The sequence below is a fragment of the Physeter macrocephalus genome, chromosome 12 (assembly GCF_002837175.3).
Source record: "Physeter macrocephalus isolate SW-GA chromosome 12, ASM283717v5, whole genome shotgun sequence".
NCBI classification, from domain to species: Eukaryota; Metazoa; Chordata; class Mammalia; order Artiodactyla; family Physeteridae; genus Physeter; species Physeter macrocephalus.
The window spans coordinates 17,306,162-17,327,819 of NC_041225.1; the positions used below are offsets into that span (position 1 = coordinate 17,306,162).

A 21,658-nucleotide genomic window follows, 5' to 3' on the forward strand; every position below is an offset into this window, starting at 1 on the left:
GGAGCCTGTGCTCCGCAGTGGGAGAGGCCACAACAGTGAGAGGCTCGCGTACCACAAAAAAAAAAAAAAAGAAAGAAAGAAAGAAACGAAACTGAGTTATTTGTAGAGAGGTGGATGGACCTAGAGTCTGTCATACAGAGTGAAGTAAGTCAGTAAGAGAAAAACAAATACTATATGCTAACACATATATACGGAATCTAAGAAAAAAAAATGGTCATGAAGAACCTAGGGGGATGATGGGAATAAAGATGTAGAACTACTAAAGAATGGACTTGAGGATATGGGGAGGGGGAAGGGTAAGCTGGGGCAAAGTGAGAGAGTGGCATGGACATAAATACACTACCTAATGTAAAATAGATAGCTAGTGGGAAGCAGCCGCATAGCACTGGGAGATCAGCTCGGTGGGGAGATCAGCTCGGTGCCTTGTGTCCACCTAGAGGGGTAGGATAGGGAGGGTTGGAGAGCGGGAGACACAAGAGGGAAGAGATATGGGGATATATGTATATGTATAACTGATTCACTTTGTTATAAAGCAGAAACAAAACAAAACAAAACAATAAAATAAAATAAAACCATAAATGCTCTTAAATATTACCATAAGGACTTCCCTGGTGGCACACTGGTTAAGAATCCGCCTGCCAATGCAGGGGACACAGGTTCGAGCCCTGGTGCAGGAAGATCCCACATGCTGTGGAGCAACTAATTCATGCACCACAACTACTGAGCCTGCGCCATAGAGCTCTCGAGCCACAACTACTGAGCCTGTGTACCACAACTACTGAAGCCCACATGCCTAGAGACCGTGCTCCACAACAAAGAGTAGTCCCCACTTGCCGCAGCTAGAGACAGCCCTCGCGCAGCAACAAAGACCCAATGCAGCCAAATTAATTAAATTAATTAATTAAAAAATATATTACCATAAGAAATAATCTTTTCCTTGAATTTTAGCATAGAATATACTTAAGGTTTCCCTACCTTTGGATAATGTTGGCCCCTTTATACTTACCATATAATTTTCCTTTTACATATTCTGCAATTAATGGCACAAGTCAAGTACAGTATACTTTTAATCAAGTATGGAAATATTTTGTGACATACTTCATTCCTATTTCTGTCACGCCCCTCTCCCTCATACTGCCCTCTCCACTTACAATATCAGAGAAGTAAGTCAGAAAGAGAAAAACAAATATTGTATATTAATGCATATATGTGGAATCTAGAGAATTGGTATAGATGACCTTATTTGCAAAGCAGAAATAGAGACACAGAGGTAGAGAACAAATGTATGGATACCAAGGGGGAAAGGGATGGGGTGGGAGGAACTGGGAGATTGGGATTGACACATACGCACTATTGATACTATGTATAAAATAGACAATTGAGGGGAACATACTGTATAGAACAAGGAACTCTACTTAATGCACTGTGTTGTCCTAAATGGGAAGGAAATCCAAAAGGGAGGGCATATATGTATAACGTATGGCTGATTCATTTTGCTGTGCAGTAGAAGCTAACACAACACTGTAAAGCAACTATACTCCAATAAAAATTAATTTTAAAAAACCCCAATAAATGTAAGTGCACACAACAGGTGACACTCAGCTCCTCATCAGCTCTTCTAGGAGGTGGAGAGACTAAAATGAATGTTGTGATGCTCTACTACCTGGCAGAGGTTAATTTTGCATATCTACTGGTATATTATTTAATACCAGCAAGAAAAACTTTTTGTATATTATTCTGTAACATGTTTATAAAAAGACATCTTATTTTTAATTATTCAATTTTTAAAACCAATCTGTAATAACTGTCCTGAACTAGCTGTGTAAACCTCAAGGTTTTTAAAAATCGAAGTAAAGTGAATATAGAGCATAAATTTATGGTGAAAAACATTAGAGTGCTAATGAATAAAAAAGACCTAAATCAGGGCACTATCCTACATTACTGTAGTCATAATGAATAGTGACACTATAAAATGAGAAACTGCATCATATGAATACTATTAATGACAGGGGTTTTTAAAAATTATTAAAATGGCAAGAGTACAAATAGCTTTTACCAGTAGTGTTCAGACTGTAATATCAACATTAAATCAAAGTCTATGGACAGAAAAGGTAAGAGATTTAGGAGATTTTAGGGGAAATAAGGAAACACCACTGAACTTGGTACTCTACATTATAGACAGCTGCCACAGGCAAAAAATAAATAAATAAAATGGCAATTAAGTTGATTGCAGTATTTTAATATTTTAAAGAAAAACATATTAAAAATACAGATTTTTTAAAAAATTTTTACATTCTTGACAGATATAGCATCACCTACCATTCTAAAAATAGTAGGGGTAAACAATTGTAGAAAATGTATGTTAATTAGTGGTACAACACTATGTATTTAAAAACCCTGACACACTCATACTATCTACTGCTTTGAAGTCAGATTATGGCCTAGAGTTAATGTCACATTGGTTCCAAAATGGAATATGGGGTCCCAGGCCAGTATTGGTAAACTGCACCGATTGTGGCACAACTTATCCAGCCATGAAAGCATAAATCACAAAGAAAAAATCAGTTTTGTAAAAACACTTTTCCCTCTTTTTATAATCTTCTTTATTTACTCCGGATAGTTAACATAACAGTGTTCAATAGTGAAGTAAGCAGATTTTACACTCACTATTACTGTATGGATAGAAAGAGCCATATGCATTTTTTTATAAGTCATCTCAGATCACTGCGATATGGCACATGAAAACAGAGATTCAGAGGCACAACGTTAATAAATTCATTTAACATTGTCAAGCATTCAAAAGATAAATGCAATCATATAGCCAAAAAAAAATCAGTTTGAAACTTTGACCTCTCCAAGGATATGAAGAAACTTTTCACGTGTCAGAAATCTCTATAGCAAAGATTCCTATAAGAGAGAAAAAAATTATGTAGATTAATATTTTCAACTCAATGATTTCATGATGAATAAAAAAATGTGTTCTAATATTACTTTGGTAAGACTTAGGATTTTTCCCTCAGCTTCTGTGAAAGAAAACAGATACAATGTATTTTTTCACTCAGTTTTCACAAGCTGTGATACATCCATATCATGGAATACTATGGATTTAACAATAAAAAAGAATGAACTATTGACACACACAACCTGGATGGATCTCATGGGCACTGTGCTAAGAGAGAAAAACCAGTCTCAAAAACTTACATCCCATGTGTGATTCCATGTATACAACATTCTCAAAAGGAAAGAATTATAGAGCTGGAGAAGAAATTAGTGTTTGCTCAGGGATAGGGAGGAGAACAAGAGGACTGTGACTATAAAAGGGTATCATGAAGGAATGAGTTCCTCAGGGCTGATGCAACAATTCAGAACATTGACTGTGGTGGTGTCATATGTTCTCTGTGTAAAAAAACTGCGCACAAACACAAGCGTGTGTAAAACCTAGTGAAAACCGAATAAGGCCTATAAACTGGTTAATTATGCCAATGTCAATTTCCTGGTTTGCCATTGGAGAAGCTGGGGGAAGGATATGTGGGACTATCTGTACTATTTTTGCAACTACCTGTGAGACTGCTGTAATGATTTCAAAATAAAAAAAGTAAAACAAAGCAAAACAAAATTGTGTTACAGTCACACAATGGAATATTACTCAGCAGTTAAAAGGAATATCCAATAATATCTGATACATACTACAAGCTGGATAAATCTCAAATATGTAGTGCTGAGTGAAAGTCAGCCACTACAGACTACATACCACATGATTCCATTTATATGACAACTTGAAAAGGCAACATTATAGGAACAGGAAACAGATCAGTGGTTGGGGGAAAGTAAATTAAGTACATTGACTGTTGTCTGGATAATAGGTGGCAGTCAAAGGATACCATTTAAAACTAACAGCAAAAAGTTAAAATTTTTAAAAAAGGATACTATAAGGGTACTATTAAAAGTATTAATAGAAAGGTAACCATTATAATGAAACATAAAACTTCTTGAATATCAAAAGAAATGTTCACAAGCAAAGAAGAATAATCAAATAGAGTAAATATCACATAGTAGATGCGGTTATCATAACATAAGATGATATGACAGAGTTGAGGCCAAATTTAACAATTATATCAATAATATGAAGGAGCTTAACTCACCTGTTTTAAAAAAATTTCAAAATGATTCATAAAGCAAAACTCAAATCCATACTATAAAAAAGCAAGATACTTAAAATGCAGTGATTCAAAAAAGTTAAAAATAAAGTGATGGACAAAGATCTACCAGGCAAATGGAGACAATAAGGAAACAGGAGTTGTAACTCTAATACCAGACAAAGTAGGCGTCAAGTCCTTCCTCCTTCCAAAAAAATTAAACACATCAGAAAATAACACTTCATAAAAGCCATATTCACAATAAAGATATGACAGTTCAGAATATCTATGCTACAAATAAAACAGCAAACCACCTATATAAAACAAAATTTATAGGATACATAAGAAATAAAAACATACTAATAATAGATTTTAAAACACCATTCTTAGTAAAACAAGTGAACAAAAATTAAACGACATTACAAAAGAACTAAATAAAATTAAAAAGGCAAATCTTTTAGATATATTACACTATACTCTGATAAGAAAGAATATATCTTCTCAAGTGCACATGAACTGTTCACAAAAATTGATCATGCAGTAAAGTACAAAGAAAACATCAGTAGTGTCCATAAAATAGAAATATTATAGACAATAGTCTCTGATCACAATGCAATAACACTAGGAATTAAAAATGAAACCAAAACAAACAAACAAAAAAGCTCTTCTCATTGAAAATTAAAAAATTTTCTATCAAATAACTCTTGGTTAAAAGTGAAAATACAAACAGAAATTACAGAATTTCGGAAAAATAATGATCACAAAAACACTATATATCAGAATCTATGGGATATATTTAAAGCAGTGATCACAGAAAAATTCATAGCTCTGAATATCTACATCAATAAAAGTGAAAGAATGGTAATAAATGAATTAAATTTCTAACTCAAAACTCTAGGGAAGGGGCTTCCCTGGTGGCGCAGTGGTTGCGCGTCCGCCTGCCGATGCAGGGGAACAGGGTTCGCGCCCCGCTCTGGGAGGATCCCACATGCCGCGGAGCGGCTGGGCCCGTGAGCTATGGCCGCTGAGCCTGCGTGTCCGGAGCCTGTGCTCCGCAACGGGAGAGGCCACAACAGAGGGAGGCCCGCATACCACCAAAAACAAAACAAAAAAAAAAAAAAAACAAACAAACAAACAAAAAAAAAACTCTAGGGAATAAAACCCAACAAAGTAAATGAAAAAGCACAAGGAAGGAAATAATATAAATAAAAACAGAAATTAATAAGAAAGAAAACCAGATTAAAATCAATAAATCAAAATGCTGGTTCTTTGAAGCAATGAACAAAGTAAACAAACCATAAGCTAAGGTAATCAACAAAAAAAGGAAGAAACATACATATACAAATAAGAAATGACAACAGGATATAACTATTGATACAGAAGAAATTTTAAAATTTATAAGATATTGCATTGGTTATTTCTGTGCAAATAAATTTGAAAACCTAGATAACTTTTAGACAAATAGAGATAGAAAGCTTAAAAAGACCAATTTCCAAAGAAGCAATAGAGGACTTCCCTGGTGGTGCAGTGGTTAAGAATCCGCCTGTCAACGCAGGGGATACGGGTTCAAGCCCTGGTCCGGGAAGATCCCACATGCCGTGGAGCAACTAAGCCTGTGCGCCACAACTACTGAACCTGTGCTCCAGAGCCCACAAGCCACAACTACTGAGCCTGTGTGCCACAACTAATGAAGCCCACACACCTAGTGCACATGCTCTGCAACAAGAAAAGCCACAGCAATGAGAAGCCCGTGCACCGCAACGAAGTAGCCCCTTCTCACCGCAACTAGAGAAAGCCCGCACACAGCAATGAAGACCCAACGCGGCCAAAAATTAATTAATTAATTAATTTTTTTTAAAAGTCGTGTCAAGGCTTTAGAAAAAAAAGAAGCAATAGAAAAAGTTATTAAGGAAGTACACCCCACAAAAAAAAAAGAACCAAGGCTACGCGGTTTGACAGGTAAACTCACCCAAATCTTTAGAGATCAAATAACCCCCAACTATATAACTTGTTTCAAAGCACGGTAAACAAAAAATTTTCAAATTCTTTTTTTGAAACAAATATAACATTGATATCTAAACTTGACAAAAATAGCACAGAGAGAAAATTACAGACCAATATCACTTACGAATATTGACGTGTCCGGAGCCTGTGCTCCGCAACGGGAGAGGCCACAACAGAGGGAGGCCCGCATACCACCAAAAAAAAAAACAAAACAAAACAAAAACAAACAAACAAACAAAAAACTCTAGGGAATAAAACCCAACAAAGTAAATGAAAAAGCACAAGGAAGGAAATAATATAAATAAAAACAGAAATTAATAAGAAAGAAAACCAGATTAAAATCAATAAATCAAAATGCTGGTTCTTTGAAGCAATGAACAAAGTAAACAAACCATAAGCTAAGGTAATCAACAAAAAAAGGAAGAAACATACATATACAAATAAGAAATGACAACAGGATATAACTATTGATACAGAAGAAATTTTAAAATTTATAAGATATTGCATTGGTTATTTCTGTGCAAATAAATTTGAAAACCTAGATAACTTTTAGACAAATAGAGATAGAAAGCTTAAAAAGACCAATTTCCAAAGAAGCAATAGAGGACTTCCCTGGTGGTGCAGTGGTTAAGAATCCGCCTGTCAACGCAGGGGATACGGGTTCAAGCCCTGGTCCGGGAAGATCCCACATGCCGTGGAGCAACTAAGCCTGTGCGCCACAACTACTGAACCTGTGCTCCAGAGCCCACAAGCCACAACTACTGAGCCTGTGTGCCACAACTAATGAAGCCCACACACCTAGTGCACATGCTCTGCAACAAGAAAAGCCACAGCAATGAGAAGCCCGTGCACCGCAACGAAGTAGCCCTTTCTCACCGCAACTAGAGAAAGCCCGCACACAGCAATGAAGACCCAACGCGGCCAAAAATTAATTAATTAATTAATTTTTTTTAAAAGTCGTGTCAAGGCTTTAGAAAAAAAAGAAGCAATAGAAAAAGTTATTAAGGAAGTACACCCCACAAAAAAAAAAGAACCAAGGCTACGCGGTTTGACAGGTAAACTCACCCAAATCTTTAGAGATCAAATAACCCCCAACTATATAACTTGTTTCAAAGCACGGTAAACAAAAAATTTTCAAATTCTTTTTTTGAAACAAATATAACATTGATATCTAAACTTGACAAAAATAGCACAGAGAGAAAATTACAGACCAATATCACTTACGAATATTGATACACAGATCTAAAATAAATGAAATAGTAGTGAACACCGAGAAAATAATACACTATGACCAAGTAGGGGCTATGCCAGAAATTCAAAGATGGTTCAGTACCTGAAAATCTATTAATATAATTCACATATTAATAGTTCTAAAGAGAAAAAAACATATCTTCATAGATGATAAAAAGGCCCTTGACAAAAACATCCTTTTCTAATAAAAAGTCTTGAAAAAATAGTAATGAGTAGTATTTCCTTAATATCATAAAACATATAAACCTCAATCCTAAAGCCAGTATCTTACTTAATGGACAAACCCCACTGGCATTCCCACCACAGGTCAGAATTAAAACAAGAATGTCCACTTTTGCCACAGCTATTTATCATTATTCTGATGATACTGGCAAATGCAATCAACTAGAGAATACAATTCAAGAGATACATATAGGAAAAGAAGAAACAAAATTATCTCTTTTTGCAGATAACATGATAGTATATCTGGAAACCCCTAAAGATTCAATGACAAAACTTAATGAAACAGTAAAAGAATTTAGCAAGGTAATGTGATAGAAAATTAACATGCAAAAATAGCATCTTTTGAAGATATAATGAATGGAGGAAACCCCGTTTACAATAGCAACAAAAAATAATAAAATATTTAGGAATGAACTTAACAAGAAATGTTCAAAACCTAAATAAAGAAAAAAACTACAAGCCATTCCTGAAAGACACAAAGCAAATTTGAACAAATGGAAAGACATCTCTTCTTCTTGGTTAGGATATCTCAACATAATCAAGAAAAATGAAAAATGAAAGCAAATTGAAACAAATGAATCTAATGTATTTCAAATGTATACCATAACCACAGTGAAAGGAGAAAAAAAAGAATTAATCCAAGTAAGTTATGAACACAGTATTTGACTATATGCCCTCAAGACTTGGGAAAGGTAATGTATGGGGATAGAAAGGAAGAATTGCAAACAGATTCTGAACTTTTTTTACATTGGCCTGTTTATTGTAGTGACATAGGTGAAGACATTTTGAAAGTATTTTAGATGCATTCTGGGGTTGAGCAGATGAATAGCTGCATTGCTGTTGTTGAGCAAATGTGCTGATGTTAAACCAGGGCTCTCACTGGAGAAGAAAGGATGTACAAATACAGAACGGAAGGAGGCAAGGGAGAAACCTGTGAGGATGGTTCAAACTGGAGGTATTAGTTATTGTAAAAAAAAAAAAAAAAAAGTCTGTTGGGGTGGGTGGGGGAGAGGGCAAAAGAGAGAGAGGGAGGAACAAGTGCAAGAGTGTGAGTGCATGAGACAGCACGTGTTGTCTCATAAACACAGAAAAAGCAAATGGGGTAAAATTTTAATTATAGTGAGTATGGGTAAAAGGTTGCACAGATGTTCTTTGTATTATTTTATTTTTATTATTTATTTTATTTATTATTATTTATTATTTTATTTTTTGTTAACTTCTTGTAAGTTTGAAATTATTTCTAAATAAAAATGTTTTTACGAAATTTGTGACATACAGGAATATATCTAAAATATTTTCCTCTGAAAAATTAGCCTATTATTTTCCTGAAGTATATGTATTTTATGGTGCTGTAATAATTAGCCAATATTTTGTCAATGAAAGTATATGAAAAAACTGTATGTTGTAGAAAAAAAAGAAAATCAGATTTAAAAAATATAATTTATGTAGACATTAGATAAAATAGACCTTTCTTTAACATATTTACATAAAATGAATTATCAAAATACTTTATTTTTATGTCTACATATCTAATTATGTAATGATGTTTAAATAGCACTATTAATGGTAGACTGTTACAGAGTTTTCTTACTCCCTCAGATATTCATTTTTTATTGCTATATGGTTCCCGAAGAATGGATCCTTAAACCACTTACTCTTCTAATGATCGATCCAGGCCTCGGTCAGGAGATCGATGGTGAGCACGTTCTGGTGAGTGACATTTTGTGTTTGGCTTTATTGTGGAACTCAAATGATAAGCATTACTTGAGTAATTCTGGCGGCGAAGTTCTTGCACAGCTCTTTCCCTAAAGCAAAACAGTGAGACTTTTACTAAACTTTATATCCAGCGACATTATTAACACTGTCGTAGAACTATAGTTCAAATCATGCTTTCAAATCTAAGCATCATGAAATAACCAAAATCTGTGGTTATCCAAGGAACAATGCTTTCCAGGCTGAACGTGGCATAGAGACACACTTACCTTTCAAAGCGCTCTGTCCCTAGTTGTCTCTTGGTAATGTCTAAATCAGCTTCCAACTGCGTTATGACGTTCCTGAACTGGGCCACGTCTCTACTCTGGATGGCCCTGTGTAAAAGAATGTGAGTGACAGTTAATTACAGGTAAAATACGGCTAGGACTCCTAGAGTACATGAAACCATGTTGGCAATGGTTTCTCAGCTGGATCCAAGCAAAATTGTCATTTTCATAGATGTATTAGTGCCTCTAAAATATGCCAGCTTTAGATGTAGTAAATGTGCAAAGTAGCCTACTAAAAGCCTAAGCTGTCCCAGCCCCATTCCATTAGTCAAACCTTTTCTGTCTCAGTTTCCCTATGTTTAGAGGGGTACTATTATCTATTATCTACCTATATTACTTATTTACTGCAGATCATTTTTACAAGTGTACTTTAAGGTATTAGGTGCATATTCCAGTGCATATAATACTGGAATTCACTAGCACCATGATGAATGTGTGTGTATATATGTACATTTAATTGACCAAATGCCTTATATATACTTGCAATGAAATTTGATATATCTACTGTTAAAAACAAAATCTCATCAATTTAACAGGATCTTCCTTAGGGCTAAACACTGCCTCAAAAACCCTGTGATAAGGCACACTACCATAAGGCATATGACAGAGGTGAATGCTGCTTGCACAGAACATTCTATCCTCTCTGCTGGCTTTCAGGACTGCATTACAGACTGCTGGAGTCTAAACTTTAGAGACTAAGAACACACAACTTTATCAAGCTTACTTGATACTACTCACCAGCCAGTCTAAAACAGAATGTACCCCTTAAGGTGGGAGTGTCGGCACACTACACTGAGGCAATTTCCACCTACGGCTTGAGGAAATGATCCTGCAGAACTGGTTGAAGGTACCCCAAAAGCCCAGCTGCAGTGATTGAAAAGAATGACTCAATCACAGCTGCCAAAACCTAAAATCAGTTTCTGAAGGAAACGGGCCCTGGCTTTGCAGCCTTTGCTTAGTCGGGGGCTCCTACAAGTGGCTGATTCCTGAGACCATGATTCCTGTCCTTCCCCACGTCCCCTGTTCGGATGGCAGGGCAGAGTTGAGGCTGGATGAAAAAGTGTTATAGGTGGGACAGATAAGAACAGTGGTTAAGGGTCCCCATGAAGTTTTGTGAGAGGTGAGTTTAATAATAAAATATTAAGTTTAATAATAAAATATTTTAATAAAAATATTAGTTTAATATTTTAATAATAAAATATTCACTATGTTTAATAATAAAATATTCACTATGCAGGCAGGCATTTCCACCTAATCCTCCAGTCTTGTAAATAAGGTGCTAACGGTATTAGGGATTCTTAAAATAAAAAAAGTCAAAATCAATGCTCTGGGGGAAGTCTTCAGCATTCTGTAAATGCAGTAGTTCTTCCAGGTAACCAGTATACACTTACAGGTACATAGGTACATAGGGAAATATTATGTGACAAATGGAAAGACGGTAGCACTACCAGGTGGGTCCATAAATAGAAAAATTATTCTGGTTTCAGAAGTGCTTAATTTCTTCTAATCTGGTTATTTCCTAAAGGCATTATGTTAGATCAATAGGTGTTCATTTATATCCAAACAATCAACAAAGATGGTTAAACTTAAATTTAGATAAATTTAGATAAACATATAATAGAAATAAGTACTAAATCTTAGACAAATCACAATTTTTGGGGTCCTCAGTTTAATTAATAGCAAATTATGGCACTAAATTGTCTAAATGCCAGCTTTAAAATTCTATTAATCTATAAAGTACCAAAAATTTAGAAATATGACTTTATGTTATCATATTGCTAACCAACTCACATTTTGTTTTCTGCCAAACAAAGGTGTTCTTTAAGAAGGTGAATTTCAGATTCTTTTTCTTGAAGTGCTATCTGAGACTGATATTCTTTGTCTCGATTGGCCACCAGCAAAGCTTCTAGATTCTGCATGGAGATTCTCTCATTTGTCATCTGACTCCTGAGGAGTTCTATTTCAGAACGAGCAGAATCCAACTCATTCTCCATCTGTACAATAATAGGAAGATACCTATACTTATTCCTATTTGTTCACTTAACTGATATATTATCAGAGACTCATAAAATGTCTGTATTATGTTATAAACTGACAACCACTTTTAATTTCTTGATTAGAAATTGTGTCCTCCTTCTCACCAGATACACACACGCACACACACTGAGTATCACTTTCCCCAACTCTCTGATAATATCAGAAAGTTCATTAATTTAAGTAAAGAGTTATTAATCTTAAACTTCAATTTCTATTTCCAGCTTTGATATTTCTTAATTTATTTCTGCAAGACTGACATGGTAGTATCTGTAACTACTGCTTTGTCCTGAGTTGGGTGAATTATAAACACCTAATTTCCTGACGGAATGTCATCGTGCTCCATAGTTAAGAAAGATAAGGAGTAATTGCACGTTCCCTCTCTTGCATGATCCTGTGGAAAACTTCACTCTTTGAAGGTTATCTTGAGCCTAAAATACGTTCTGTAAGCCAAATGTTCCTTCAAAAGGAGGAAAACCAGACATCACTATTTAGAAAAAAATTATTCCTTATCTCATAATACACATTATAATAATTTATATATGCATTAAAAAAGTTAAATGTAAAAAGATAAAACCCTAAGAAAAAAAAGTTAAATAAAAACGAAATTATTAGGAAAGGGGCGGGCAGGTAGGGGAAGAACTTTTTAGACTAGATACAATTAAAAAATGATGTCTGACTGTAGAAAAAACAAACATATTTATACTCATTATAAACAAACAAAATTTACAAGGAAAAAAACCAGATGAAAATAAACTCAGTAAATAGTTAATATCTTATTAATATAAGGAAGATGAACAAACTGATGAGAAATATGAACTAATGATGTGAACAGAAAATGTACAATTTACAGCTAATTAGTAAACATATAGAATAACTTACCCTTACTAATAATCAAAGAAATAGAAATTAAATCAAGACGGTATTTCTAGTCCAGGATTTCTTAACTTTGACACTACTGATCTTTGGGGTTGGACGTTTATTTGGTGTAGGGAGCTGCCCTATGCATTACAGGATGCTTAGTGGCATCCCTGGCCTCTACTTACCAGAGATCCATAGCATCCCCCCACCCTGGTTGTGACAGCCAAAAATGTCTATAGACATTGTTAAGTGTTTCCTGGGGAGCAAAATCTCTTTCAGGTGAACCAATGTTGTAGTTTATCAAACTGGCAAATCTCTTAGTTTTTGTGTTGATTAACATTAAAATGGGCAATGGCAATCTCATATACCTTGCTGGCAGGAATATAAAATGGAGCATTGCATTTTTGGTAACAGCTTTATTGGAATATAATTCACATACCATACAACTTGCCCATTTAAATTGTACAAGTCAGTGGTTTTTAGTATATTAACAGAGTTGTATGATCATACCACAATCTCACAATCTATTGTGAGAACTTTTTCATCATCCCAAAATGAAACCCAGCACACATTAGCAGTCATTGCCCCACTCCTACCCCAGCACTAGCCCTAGACAATCCCTAATCTATTTTCTGTCTCTATGATCTGCTTTATTTTAAACATTTCATATAAATGGAATCATACAATGTGTTTGTGGTCTTATGGGACTGCCTTCCTTCACTTAGTGTAATGTTTTCAAGAGTCATCCATGTTTTAGCAGGTATTAATACTTCATTACTTCTATTGCCAAATAATATTCCTTGCATAGATGTAAGAATATTTGAGTTATTTACACTTTTTGGCTATTATAAATAATGCTGATAAGAACATTTGTGTATAAGTTTTTACATGGACCTATGTTTTCATTCTTCTTTGATAAATAGGAGTGGGATTTCTGGACTTTATGGTAATCCTATTTTTTTCACATTTTGAGGAACTGCCAAGATATTTTCCAAAGAGGCCTATTTTACATTCCCACCAGCAATGTATGAGGGTTCCAAGTTTTCTACATCTTTGCCAACATTTGCTGTTGTCTTTTTAAAATTATAGCCATCCTAGTGGTTATGAAATGGTATAGTTTTGTTTTGCATTTCTCTGACTGTTAATGATGTTGAGCATCTTTACATGTGCTTTTTGCCCATTTATGTAGTGTCTATAGAGAAATGTTTATTGAGATCCTTTCCCCATTTTCTGAGTTGGGTTATTACTAAGTTGCAAGAGTCCTTTATACACTCTGGATACAAATCTCTTATTAGATATATGATTTGCAAATGTTTTCCCCATTCTGTACACTGTCTTTTTACTTTGTTGATATCATTTGCAGCACAAAAGTTTTTTATTTTGATGAAGTCCTTCTAATCTATTTTTTCTTCTGTTGTACTTTTGATGTGACTCTAAAAAAGCATTACCTAACCCAAGGTCACAAAGATTTATTTGTATGGTCTCTTCTTAAGAGTTTTATAATTTTAACTCTTACATACAGGCCCATAAAACATTTGAAGTTAATTTTTGTATATGGTCTGTGATAGGAATCCAACTTCATTGTTCTCCATGTAGATGTTCAGTTGTCCCAGTAGCATTTGTTGAAAAGACTATTTTTCCCCTATTAAATTGTATTGCTACCAATTTTTTGGAAATCATTTCACCACAAATGTAAGAGTTTATTTCTGGACTCTCAATTCTGTTCCATTGACCTATATATCTTTCCTTATGCTAGTACTACACTGTCTTGATTACTATAGACAGTTTTGAAATTGGGAAGTGCTCTGACTTTGTTCTTCATTTTCAAGATCGTTTTGGCTATTCTGGGTCACTTGCACTTCCATATTAATTTTATGTCGCCTTGTCAGTTTCAATGAGGAATCCAGCTGGGATTCTAATAGGCATTGTGTTGAATTTGTAGACCAATTTGGGGTAGTACTGCCATTTTAACAGTGTTAAGTCATCTGATCCAAGGATGTGGGATGTCTTTCCTTTTATTTGGGTCTTTAATTTCTCTCTCTCTCTCTCTTTCTCTCTATCTCTCTCTCTCCAAACTGGAAATAGCAGATGTCCTTCAAAGGATGAATGATTAAACAAACTATGTTACAGGAATGAACTACTAATATATGCAACAACCTGGATGAATCTTCAGAGAATTATGCTGAGTGAAAAAATCCAATCCCAAAAGTTTACATATCATATGATTCTATCTATATAATATTCGTGAAGTGACAAAATTTACTAGTGGAGAACAGATTAGCTGTTTGTTTCCAGGGGTAAAGGAGAGGTTGTGGATAGGAGGGGAGTAGATAGTGCTAAAAAAGGGCAACATGATGGGTCCTGTGATAGAAATGTTCCATATCTTGCCTGAAACAATGTCAAAAGCCTGGTTGAGATATTATACTATGGTTTTGTAAGATGTTACCATTGGGGGAGGCCAGGTAAAGGAGACACAACATTTCTTTGTATAGTTTCTTATAATTGCATGTGAATCTACAATTATCTCAAAATCAAAAGTTTAACTTAGAAAAATTATTTGACTGTCCCTTATATGCATAGAACAGCTGAAGAAATACAAAGATAAATAAGATAGTTCTTGCAGTTGAAATACAGCTTATTATGGGGATAAACATATATACATAAATAACTAAATTCTAAGGCTAAAAAATTTATGTCAGGAGTATTTAAAAATACTATGAGAATTAGCCTGATGACTTCACACCCATCTGGATAGTTATTAGCAAAAGAGAGAGACAGGTGGGGGGAAGGAGGGAGGGAGGGAGTGGGGGAGAGAGAGAGAGAAAAGAAAGAAAGAAAGAAAGAAAGAAAGAAAGAAAGAAAGGAAGGAAGGAAGGAAGGAAGGAAGGAAGAAAGAGAAAGAGAGAAAGAAAGGCTGAAAAACAACAAGTGTTGGCAAGGATGTAGAGAAACTGGAACACTTGTGCACTGTCAGTGGGAATGTAAAATGGTACAGCTGCTTTGGAAAACAGTATGGAGATTCTTCAAAAAATTAAAAATAGAATTACCATATGATTACCATATGACCCAGAAATCCAACTTCTGGGTAGAGACCCAAACAAAATGAAAGCAGCATCTTGAAGAGAGATTTATACACCCATGTTTATAGCAGCATTATTCACAATAGCTAAAACATGGAAGCAACCCAAGTGTCCACAAACTGTAAGCAAACTGTGGTATATTCACACAATGGAATATTGTTCAGCCTTAAAAAGGAAAGAGAGGGTGGAGTCAAGATGGCAGTGTGGGAAGACATGGAGTTAGCTTCTCCCTACAACTAGGGTGCCTGCTGGCTGCTGGTGGAGGACTCTGACACCCAAGGAGATGGGAGGAACCCCAAAGTGAACCAGTAGGATGTAGGGGGACTGAGGGGGCAGGAGAAGTGGAGGCCAGACAGGATCTGTGCCCCCTAAGGCCAGGGAGATCAGAGAGGCAGGTGGGAGGGACTCACCCGGAAGAGAGGGAGAGGAGCGGAGGGCCATTGCCTGGCCCACTAGAGCTGGGGAGCCTGCTGAGCTCCCAAGCCGGTTCCCCCTATCCAAAGCCTGATCCAGGCCACATGCATCCTTGGGGGCATAGCAGGGAGGCCGGAGAGATCAGGAGATGCAGGTGGGAGGGGCCATCTGGGAGAAGCGGGAGAGGAGTGGAGGATGATTGCCCTGCCCACTTGGGCCCAGGGAGCCTGCTGAGCTCCCAGGCTAGTCCCCTGCCCTCCAAGGCCGCCCGCCCCTCATTGGTCCTGGGGGCACAGGAGGGAGGCCGGGGAGATCAGGAGAGGCAGGTGGGAGGGGCCCTCCCAGACTGGAGGAGCAGGAGAGGAGAGGAGGGCATTTGCCCTACCCACTCAAGGCCAGGAAGCCTGCTGGGCTCCCAGGTAAGGTTCCCTGCCTTCTAAGACCAGGGGTGGGGGCACGCCTGGGTCCCTTCTGTTCCTAGAGCCTAAGCCCCACCCCCCCACAGCCCCCAGGGTCTTTTCCTGTGGGTCCTAAGCATAGGCCCCGCCCACCACCCAAACCTCACCCTTGCTTAGGCCCTGCCCTCCACAGCCAAGGTCTTCCCCCAACCCCCTTTTTTTCCTTTTCCCTCCTCTTTTTTACTATTGGGGTACTGATGTACCTTCTGGTTGTTGATTCATCTATATTTTTATTTTTATATTCTTACTAACATATCTGTTAGTTTCCTAGTCTAATTTTATTTTTTACTTTGTTATTGTTCTCTCTCTTTCTTTTTTTTTTTTTTGCAGCCCCATGTGGCTTGAGGGATCTTGTTCATGAGCCCAGGGTAAGGCTGAAGCTCCTGTGGTGGGAGCTCCGAGTCTGAACCACTGGACTAACAGAGAACCTCAGACCCCAGGGAATATTCATCAGAGTGAGGTCTCACAGAGTTCCTCATCTCAGCACCAAGACCCAGCCTACAAACCCCAGTGTTGGAAGCCTCAGACCAAATAACCAGTAAGACAGGAACACAATCCCACTCATAAAAGAAAAAAAAAGAGATGGCAAAAGAATATGTCACAGATGAATCAGCAAGATAAAAACCTACAAGACCAAATAAATGAAGAGGAAATAGGCAATCTACCTGAAAAAGAATTCAGAGTAATGATAGTAAAGATGATCCAGAATCTCAGAAGTAGAATGGAGGCACAGATTGAGAAAATACAAGAAATGTTTAACAAAGATCTAGAAGAACTAAAGAACAAACAAACAGAGATGAACAACACAATAACTGAAATGAAAAATACATTAGAAGGAATCAATAACAGAATGAGGCAGAAGAACGAATAAGTGAGCTGGATGACAAAATGGTGGAAATAACTGCAGAGGAGCAGAATAAAAAAAAAGAATGAAAAGAATTGAGGACAGTCTCAGAAACCTCTGGGACAACACTAAACACACCAACATTTGAATTATAGAGGTCCCAAGAGAAGAAGACAAAAAGAAAGGGTCTGAGAAAATATTTGAAGAGATTATAGTTGAAAACTTCACTAACATGGGAAAGGAAATAGTCACCAAAGTCCAGGAAGCACAGAGAGTCCCCTACAGGATAAACACTAGGAAAAACACACCAAGACACGTATTAATCAAACTAACAAAAATTAAATTCAAAGAAAAAATATTAAAAGTAGCAAGGGAAAAACAAAAAATAACATACAAGGGAATCCCCATAAGGTTATCAGCTGATTTTTCAGCAGAAATTCTGCAGGCCAGAAGGGAGTGGCAGGATATATTTAAAGTGATGAAAGAGAAAAACCTACAACCAAGATTACTCTACCCAGCAGGATTTCATTCAGATTTGATGGAGAAGTCAAAAGCTTTTCAGACAAGCAAAAGCTAAGAGAATTCAGCACCACCAAACCAGCTTTAAAACGAATGCTAAAGAAACTTCTCTAGGCGGAAAACATAAGAGAAGAAAAAAACCCACAAAAACAAACCCCAAACAATTAAGAAAATGGTAATAGGAACATACATATCGATGATAACCTTGAATGTAAATGGATTAAATGCCCCAAATAAAAGACACAGACTGGCTGAATAGATACAAAAACAAGACCCATACATATGCTGTCTATAAGAGACCCACTTCAAACCTAGGGACACATACAGACTGAAAGTGAACACATGGAAAAAGATATTCCATGCAAATGGAAATCAAAAGAGAGCTGGACTAGCAATACTCGTATCAGATAAAGTAGACTTTAAAATAAAGACTGTTACAAGAGATAAGGGGGGCACTACATAATGATCAAAGGATCAATCCAAGAAGTAGATATAACAATTATAAATGTTTATGCACCCAACATAGGAGCACCTCAATACATAAGGCAAATGCAAACAACCATGAAAGGAGAAATCGACAGTAACACAGTAATAGTAGGGGACATGAACACCCCACTTACACCAATGGACAGATCATCCAAAATAAAAATAAATAAGGAAACACAAACTTTAAATAACACAGTAGCCCAGATAGATCTAACTAATATTTATAGAACATTCCACCCAAAAGTGGCAGAATACACTCTCTTCTCAAGTGCACATGGAACATTCTCCAGGATAGATCACATCTTGGGTCACAAATCAAGCCTTGGAAAATTAAAGAAAATTAAAATTGTATCAAGCATCTTTTTCTGACCACAACACTATGAGATTGGAAATCAATTACAGGAAAAAATCTGTAAAAAAACACAAATACATGAGGCTAAACAGTGCGCTACTAAATAACCAAGAGATCACTGAAGAAATCAAAGAAGAAATTTTTAAAAACCTACAAACAAATGACAATGAAAACATGATGACCCAAAACCTATGGGATGCAGCAAAAGCAGTTCTAAGATAAACAAAATTGATAAACCCTTAGCCAGACTCATCAAGAAAAAAAGGGTGAGAATGCAAACAGATAAAATTAGAAATGAAAGAGGAGAAATCACAACTGACACTGCAGAAGTAGCAATTCAATCTCACCTCAAGAAACAAGAAGAATCTCAAATAAACAATCTAACCCTACACTTGAAACAACTAGAGAAAAAAGAACAAAGAAAACCCAAAGTCAGTGGAAGGAAAGAAATCATAAAGATCAGAGCAGAAATAAACGAAATAGAAACAAAGAAAACAATAGCAAAGATCAATAAAACTAAAAGCTGGTTTTTTGAGAAGATAAACAAAATTGATAAACCCTTAGCCAGACTCATCAAGAAAAAAAGGGTGAGAATGCAAACAGATAAAATTAGAAATGAAAGAGGAGAAATCACAACTGACACTGCAGAAGTACAAAGGATTATAAGAGACTACTACAAACAACTATATGCCAATAAAATGGACTACCATGAAGAAATGGACACATTCTTGTAAAGGTACAATTTTCCAAGACTGAACCAGGAAGAATTAGCAAACAAAAACAGACCTATCACAAGTAATGAAATTGAAACCATAATTAAAAATCTTCCAACAAACAAAAGTCCAGGACCAGGGGGCTTCACAGGTGAATTCTATCAAAAATTTAGAGAAGAGCTAACACCCATCCTTCTCAAACTCTTCCAAAAAATTGCAGAGGGAGAAACACTCCCAAATTCATTCTATGAAGCCACCATCACCCCGATACCAAAACCAGAAAAAGATATCACAAAAAAAGAAAATTATAGACCAATATCACTGATGAACATAGATGCAAAAATCTTGAACAAAATACTAGCAAACAGAATCCAACAGCACATTAAAAGGATCATATACCATGATTAAGTGGGATTTATACCAGGGATGCAAGGATTCTTCAATATACGCAAATCAATCAATGTGATATGCCACAATAACAAATTAAGGAATAAAAACCATATGATCATCTCAATAGATGCAGAAAAAGCTTTTGACAAAATTCAACACCCATTTATGATAAAAACTCTCCAGAAAATGGGCATAGAGGGAACCTACCTCAACATAATAAAGGCCATATGTGACAAACGCACAGCAAGCATCATACTCAATGGTGAAAAACTGAAAGAATTTCCACTAAGATCAGGAAAAAGACAAGGATGTCCACTCTCACCACTCTTATTCAACATAGTTTTGGAAGTCCTAGTTACAGCAATCAGAGAAGAAAAAGAAATAAAAGGAATACAAATTGGAAAAGAAGAAGTAAAACTGTCACTGTTTGTTGACGATATGATACTATACATAGAAAATCCTAGATATGCCACCAGAAAACTACTAGAAGTAATCAATGTATTTGGTAAGGTTGCAGGATGAAAAATTAATGCACAGAAATCTCTGGCATTCCTATACATCAACAACGAAAAATCAGAAAGAGAAATTAAGGAAACACTCCCATTTACCATTGCAACAAAAAGAATAAAATACCTAGGACTAAACCCGCCTAAGGAGGTGAAAGACTTGTACTCAGAAAACTATAAAACACTGATGAAAGAAATCAAAGATGACCTAAACAGATGGAGAAATATACCATGTTCTTGGATTGGAAGAATCAATATTGTGAAAATGACTATACTACCCAAAGCAATATACAGATTCAATGCAATCCCTATCAAACTACCAATGGCATTCTTCACAGAATTAGAACAAAAAATTTTACAATTCATATGGAGACACAAAAGACCCTGAATAGCCAAAGCAATCTTGAGAAAGAAAAACGGAGTTGGAGGAATCAGGCTCCCCAACTTCAAACTATACCACAAAGCTACAGTAATCAAGAAAGTATGGGACTGGCACAAAAACAGAAATATAGATCAATGGTACAGGATAGAATGCCCCAGAGATAAACCCACGCACTTATGGTAACCTAATTTACGATAAAGGAGGCAAGAACATACAATGGAGAAAAGACAGCCTCTTCAATAAGTGGTGCTGGGAAAACTGGACAGCTACATGTAAAAGGATGAAATTAGAACACTCCCTAACACCATACACAAAAATAAACTCCAAATGGATTAAAGACTTAAACGTAAGACCAGACACTATAAAACTCTTAGAGGAAAACATAGGAAAAACACTCTTTGACATAAACCACAGCAAGATCTTTTTTACCCCACCTCCTAGAGTAACAGAAATAAAAAAAAAATAAACAAATGGGACTTAATTAAACTTAAAAGCTTTTGCACAGCAAAGGAAACCATAAACAAGACAAAAAGACAACCCTCAGAATGGGAGAAAATATTTGCAAATGAAACAACAGACAAAAAGGATTAATCTCCAAAATATACAAATCGCTCATGGAGCTCAATATTAAAAAAACAAACAATCCAGTTAAAAAATGGGCAGAAGACCTAAATAGATATTTCACCAAGGAAAACATACAGATGGCCAAGAGGCACATGAAAAGATGCTCAACATCACTAATTATTAGAGAAATGCAAATCAAAACCACAATGAGGTATCTCCTCACGCGGGTCAGAATGGCCATTATCAAAAAATCTAGAAACAATAAATGCTGGAAAGGGTGTGGTGAAAAGGGAACCCTCCTGCAGTGTTGGTGGGAATGTAAACTGATACAACCACTATGGAGAACAATATGGAGGTTCCTTAAAAAACTAAAAATAGAACTACCATATGACCCTGCAATCCC

The 21,658-nt window shown here is 36.1% G+C and overlaps 1 protein-coding gene across 1 annotated transcript in view; it reads right to left on the minus strand.

Moving 5' to 3' along the window:
• Positions 1-2,424: 2,424 nt before the first annotated feature.
• The window catches only part of TSGA10 (testis specific 10), a 106,927-nt gene continuing 87,693 nt past the window's right edge, over positions 2,425-21,658 (minus strand). Inside the window, exons 17-20 of the mRNA XM_024129966.3 lie at positions 11,444-11,646; positions 9,596-9,700; positions 9,269-9,418; positions 2,425-2,907 (exon numbers count right to left, since the gene is read on the minus strand). Of these exons, the coding sequence (XP_023985734.1) occupies positions 2,883-2,907; positions 9,269-9,418; positions 9,596-9,700; positions 11,444-11,646 (483 nt within the window). The 3' untranslated portion in view covers positions 2,425-2,882. The remainder of the gene's footprint in view (positions 2,908-9,268; positions 9,419-9,595; positions 9,701-11,443; positions 11,647-21,658) is intronic.